The sequence below is a fragment of the Hyalella azteca genome, unplaced genomic scaffold, assembly GCF_000764305.2.
Source record: "Hyalella azteca isolate HAZT.00-mixed unplaced genomic scaffold, Hazt_2.0.2 contig8859, whole genome shotgun sequence".
In the NCBI taxonomy this organism is placed as follows: Eukaryota; Metazoa; Arthropoda; class Malacostraca; order Amphipoda; family Hyalellidae; genus Hyalella; species Hyalella azteca.
Window position 1 is genome coordinate 195,689 of NW_025938942.1, and position 6,548 is coordinate 202,236.

At 36.1% G+C, this 6,548-nt stretch overlaps 1 protein-coding gene across 1 annotated transcript; it reads right to left on the reverse strand.

Moving 5' to 3' along the window:
* Positions 1 to 222: 222 nt before the first annotated feature.
* Positions 223 to 4,059, reverse strand: LOC108664792 (mitotic-spindle organizing protein 1-like). Its single transcript, XM_018151485.1, has 3 exons — positions 3,846 to 4,059; positions 2,724 to 2,822; positions 223 to 1,777 (listed from the first exon to the last, which is right to left on the reverse strand). The coding sequence occupies exons 1-3, from the start codon at positions 3,847 to 3,849 to the stop codon at positions 1,635 to 1,637; spliced, it is 246 nt and encodes an 81-aa protein (XP_018006974.1). The 5' UTR covers positions 3,850 to 4,059; the 3' UTR covers positions 223 to 1,634.
* Between the last annotated feature and the right edge of the window lie 2,489 nt (positions 4,060 to 6,548).

Consider the following 6,548-nt stretch of genomic DNA (forward strand, 5'->3'; position numbering starts at 1 on the left):
ATTCCTCGAGGACTAGTATAAGGATGTGAATTGCCTCGTTTTGACATCGCTAGCAACTAAGATCTTGTGATTTCCATCAGTAACTGAACATCTCACGGGGACTTATCAAATAATCATCGAGTGAACGCTCTGAAATAGGGGCTTCCGTATTGTAGGAGTTTGAATACACTATCGTGCCAATTAAAAACGTCCGATTCAAATCAAAGAAGAGAAACTCCAGACTGGCGACCGAAATTATTTTATTTAAGCATAGAATCTTGTCAAAAATTACATCCTCAGCAATTCATTCCGAAAACTATACAATTTAACAGTAAGGTCTAAGCAAATGTTTCATAATTACAGCATACAACCCAAACAAATGCACGCGCGTGAACCTCTATCGAGACCACTATGGCAATATGTGTGCGCATTTGGAACATCAAACTTGAACTACATCTAAGAACAGATTTTCATTCAATTTAGACTACAGAACTCTGATCACAAAAGATTTAGATTCAATTTAGACTACAGAACTCTGATCACACGAGAGAGAAAGATCAACATAATCTTTTTTCAACATGGAACATGAACGTCGCAATACGCCACAGATAAAGGAACATTCAATTCAATAGGTAGTTGAGATTATACATGGAATACAAGCAACTACAGGAACAGGAATGAAATAGATAATATTAATGGCGCATTTCAGATGTTCCCGTTCAAGGACATCAATAGTTCCATTGAATAAAACTGGCAAGTTTTAATGCCACACTAATTTCCCCTGCACTGCACTTCAAAATAAAAACAGAATTGTATTAGCACAACAGTGAAACTCAAATATTTATGAACGCACCATCTAGAAACATGTCGAATTTCCAGTAAACGAACCAATGGACAAAATGAGCAAAATGCATACCGCAACAGGATATGCAGGGACTAGGAGTTGTTTTTGCTGTCGATTCAATTGCAGCTGCGTCTGACAGCTCTGATGGCGCATGAAAGCCTCCCACTGCAGTAGTTAATGGTAGCCACACAGTGGCAGCCCGGCCTTTTTCCAAGGTGTCGCCACGGGTATGCAGTCGGAGCTGTAAAATTATGTGGCCACGAACGTGACAAAATATATCGGTTTGCGCGTTAGAAGCTTAGTATCTCAGGTGCTCCGGTCTACGGTAGCTATCCCAGGGCTGCTACCCGCGCGGGTCAATAGAGCTGCTAGTAGGACCACGACTATGCCGGCCTGCTGAAGAGAGATTACATTTTCTGTGTATGGTAAGCGTAAGTTCTAAAGATGATTGAGATAAGTTAGAGTCATTTTTCAAAAGTTATACATTGGTTTCAAATTACTAATAGCTGCAGTTTTGAAGAAAAGAACTGCCCGTAGTAATCAATACATGGGAACATCAAACTAACTTCAATAAAACCTAATATTTCCGTTCGGTGAGGGAACGACAAATTTACCGTTATAACGTGAATGAAAACTTTACTTCAGTGAGTCAATAATGTACCAATGACCAAGCAGCGCGCTGCGTTAAGAGCCAGAAAATGCACAAAAGTCTCCTTTATGTATGTTTACGTTCGCCAAACAGAGACCAAACATAGCGTGACCTGAGGCAATGACAGGCAAGGAACTAGTATATGCCAAGGACAGACAGGAGTCAGAGATGGCCGTGCTGCTGCTGCTGCTGGAGCCGCTCTCGCCGTACGCGCTGCAGCTCCGTGATGACTTTGGCGAGAGCTTCAGGGTTGGCGCCGCTCTCGCACAGCCTTACACACAGCGCCAGGGTCGTCTCGTCCAGACCTGCGCGCACAGTTGTACGCAGCTCAGTACCTCAGCTTTAATTAATAATATTCTTGCTAACATGAGCTTCACAAGAGGACTGTTATAAAACAATGCGTATAGATAGAGTTTGTAGCAAATAAATTTAAAGAAATAAAAGCAATTATGGGTAGGTAATTTATTACTTGAATTATTAAATGGATATCAAGCAAGGTATTGGAAGAATTATATCATAGTTGGATGTTAGGAATATTGTCTGTAGGTACTTGTTTGAGCAGCTATTATGAAATAATTGATGAAACATGAGTGGAAGTAAAAAGAAAATTATTCAGGAGCATTCATAACCATTACTAATTAAAAAAATATTAACTCCTTACTCACTGCAGTGAGTGACAGAGAGCGCATTTTCTCATAGACGAAAACGTGAAGTCACGGACGGACGGACGGACGGACAGACAGACGGACAGATGGACGGACATGGCAAGCACAATCGTGCATTTTTTTCATAAATGAGAAAATGCACTAAAAACACTCATATTGTAATAATGTCTCTAATACGGTAGTCTATTGAAAGCACTCCACTATTAATATTGTTGAAACCACTGTTCTATATAAATTTTCAAATTTTGCTTATTTATGCAAGATGAACCAATGAAACAAATTCAATGCAAATTTTTCTTATGCATGGATAACTCAATTTACATACATACAAAGCATAGATATTTTCACCAATATATTGATCACATCCAAATGACTATGATGGGAATTGTGAACATTGTCAGTAAAACAGGACTTCAAGGCGGCATGTCTCCATTGAACACTGGAAAATGTGGCAATTCAAAGAATCTTGATTATTGATAAGGTTCCTCCCAATAAGAATACAGAAATTTTTTGATCATTGGAGATTCACATTTTGTAGCATCCCTATTTCTCAATTCTAGACCAGCCCAATTACCATTAAACGTACCAGTGTTCAGCAGGCGGGATATCTCCATTAGCGTTTCAAAAGTTTCTCGGGCTGACAGAACACTTGTCTGTCCCCCTCCTTCACTCACTGACATGCTTCCTGAAATTTAAACATTTAATAATTTAAACATTTTCCTCTTGTAAGACAGAATGCCTAATTCTAATCTACAATTCAAATAGTTTAGAAAACAAAATATTAATTGTAAAAATGTACAACATAGCTAATGATGTACCGTAGAAAGTCATAAGATAATCTCTGAAAAATGTGAATAAATTAAGAATTATCAGTCACTCAAGAACAGAATATATATGTACAAGAAAAGAAGCTTTGTTCTAAATGACTTAAATTTTAATAAATAATAATAATAAATAAATTTTAATAAATAAATAAAAGGATAAAATATTTCTTGCCATAATACTTAGATTCACTCGGATTTAAAAAATGTTGATAGCAAATCACTGCAATTAATGTTGAAAATGTCTAATACATGGATACATAAACTACCTAAGACAGGACTTCGACAATACCTACATGCTAATTTGATTATTTTCATTTCTTATCTAACAAATTTGTACAAAGGTGAGTTGGGCAAATCAAGTAGAACAATATGGAAATCTATTTTATGTAGTTTTTTTATACAAAATTTGCAAAATATAGTTAAATACTTGTCAGTAAATACATTGATTATCTATCTATTGCAAAAAATGTTATAATTTATATTTTTTAGTTGTAATAGTAACAGACACTGAATAGTCAAGTACACTGAATTACAAAGAGAAGTTAACATGCATATGAAATCTTATGAGCAGAGGCTATAGAAAAAGATTAAATTGGAAAAGTGCAAGTGTTAGACATGGTCACACTGACCTGCTGTTATTTGTCACAAGGGAGCAGCTTCTACAACAATTGAAGGGAATTCAACTAGCAGAAAGGAATCATCTGTTTAAAATGTGCAACAATCTGTAAAATTAGGATTACAAATTAAACAATGACACATAAAAAAATATGAAACACATTTTTGCTATTTTTTAAAGGTTAACAAAAAATTAAAATGTAACACTCGAGAAACTATGTAAGTATTTATAGTTGAAATATGAAAGATTATAGCTGAAATATACTCACTCATCACTGAAAGTTGAGGACATAGTACAGAAAGGCAGCAAAAGCAATGATGAAAGCCATGGTGATTTGGTTCAGAGTGTAATCCATAAAGGTTTGTTCTGTCAATAGGTAGCGGGATTGTTTTTTACCCACAACAAAGTTGGATCTACTATTAAAATTCAGCAAAAAATATTTCTTCCCACTTTGAGAATTAAGGACATTAAACTGCACTTCTGTACAAGAAAGAAAAAACAGATTATGAAAAAATTAAATATGTGAAAAGTATTCTCATGTTCATTACCTACTACTAAAAACAAGCACAGATGGCCGTATGAAAGAAACAAAACCTTGTATCAAGATTTTTCTCTTGAGCTTCAGAGTCTTCAAGATACTTTTTCTATTAGTACCTATGTCTAGTCTCTCTCTTAAGACAATTTTTTTATTGCCATTTATAAGTATTTTGAGCTGTAAAAAAAACCTTCTTGCAATGGTAGCAAAGCATTGGCATATTTCCTCCAACATCAACTTTACAAAAAAAAGGAGACAAAAACAGTCATTAAATTTCACCTGTTTTGATGGGTGATGACCCTTGCCTTACTTCTCAGGTACAAATTACCCCTAATTGACTCGCATTTTTGTGTCATGCTACAACTTTGGGTGCAAAGATTTCTGCACCTCATTCTATCAGTATTTTTATATGCCTTCCATCTAATACAAGCTGCAATTATTTTACCAATCATTAATATAGATTATTTCCTATCAAATGCAGTCTTCAAACACACAACTGTGAACCCAAAACTATTTCTAAAAGTTGTGAGAGTGAAAAATTTATGAGAGCATAGCCAAATTTCTGCTTAAAAGCACAGCCATTTCCATGTACAACAACATTTACTGCTCAATATTGTGGTGATGTTACTGATGGTGAGGAGATTCTAGGTGATTCATGTTTGTATATGCCTTTATTGATTATTCTTGACATCAACATCACCTTCATTGCTGGTTTCCTTCTCAAAGTTTATTTGTTTCAATAGCTTTTTCATCTTCTTGTCCGTGCGTTCATTGCTTGCCATTGCAAAAATGGCATGAAATTAGATGCATTTCATGCTGGAACAAAAAGGAGCTAGTGGAACACTGCTATTGTGCATTGGAGTTTGGACAGGAGCAAACTTCACTGCAAACAGAGGAGCAATTACCTCTGTTCCAAAAGTTTATGCGTTGTTTACTAAGTGTCCTACCTAATTACTATAGATCAAAACAGCATGAATCAGACAAAATGAATAGTTTGGTCAAAGAGTATCTCAACACATAGTGGCAATCAAGAACATGTTTTTTTTCTAGGATCAACAGACAATTTCAGAACACAAATTGAGTTAATGCATTGCAGCACATTTGAATGATCGCTCCTACTTAAGATGAGCGTCTGCCCAAAAATTTCAGATTTTTTTTTTTGGCGTTTAGTCTTGTCTTAAAGCTGACATTCTGACCTATCCAACTGTACCATGACCATCTCTTTAAGTTGATTCATGCATTCATGACAGACCGCAAAAGGGTTAGGGGTGGTGGAGTTCTTTCGCATTTAAGATAGGCGGAAATTCCCTGTAGCACACTTAAAAGCTGGTCCAAACACGATTTGCTTCAGTTATCTGCCTGCAGTCATATGGGATGGTTCTTGTGCCGTCATTCACACCATCCTTGACAGAGATTGAGATCCAGTATCTTCTAGTCTTGCAACCTTGCACCCTTGAATGTCTATTTCAAGGCACGCATGACTTTGTCAGGCTCTACTGAAAAGTCAACTTTTTGTCACTGGAAAACTATCTCCTCCTACAGTTTTGAAGCTACGGCAATGAGAGATATCCCATTTGATTTGCAAATAAATATCTAGCAATTGGTTGTAGTTTTTTTCAATCTTGTTATAGTTTTGAAAACATTTTTTAAAAAGGGGGGAAATGGAAAAAAATAAAAAAATTTTATTAAATTTTATGAAAAATGCTCTATCACCCACAAAAATTTGAATTTCAAAAAAAGCTATGTAGAATCGATAGATATAGTCCTTATACATCGAATGACATGCACCTCAATGTTGTAGCTGGAAAATCCTAGGAGGAGATAGTTTTCTACTGTACCATCATTTTTGGCCATTTTCTAAGAATTCCATGTTTTCTTTCATTTTTTCAAAGAGTTGATACAAATAAAAGCTGTATATTTTTGGGTTTTACATATTTGTACCAAGTTTCAAAGTAATCTGTCTGTAAATTGCCAAGATAAAATTTTGGGCAGGTGCTTCCCTTAAGGTCTCAGGGAGGCGCCAGTGCAAGTTTGGAAGCGCAGTCATTGACAACCACACATGCTGCCAGAGCCAGTTCAAAATGTACTGCTGGCAACAAAGCCAAGCTGCATGATAAGCATACCTACAACACACATCAAGTTCAACTTCACATACAAAGATCACTGATTTACCTCGTGTTCATTCGTAGAGCAACTAAAAAATAAGTCTTTTATCTTTCATTTGAGATTTGCAGAATCCTCTGAAGACTGGTACAATGCGGCCCTATGACAGGGTTGTGACTTGCGAGTAATAGCTGGCACGGAATCTTTTCAATTGACACCTGAAAATATTCTCTCCATCAGTAGGGTAAATGCGCCATATTCCTACATCGTGAGTAATTCCGTCACTTCTCAACTGTTTCCTTTATATTAAGCTTTGTCTTAATTCCACTTCCA

Excerpts from the sequence above, each read along its gene's own strand:
- LOC108664792 (XM_018151485.1), bottom strand. Across the intron at positions 1,778-2,723 it reads ATCCCGCCTGCTGAACACTG|GTCTGGACGAGACGACCCTG; the intron begins GTACGTTTAATG and ends CTGTGCGCGCAG.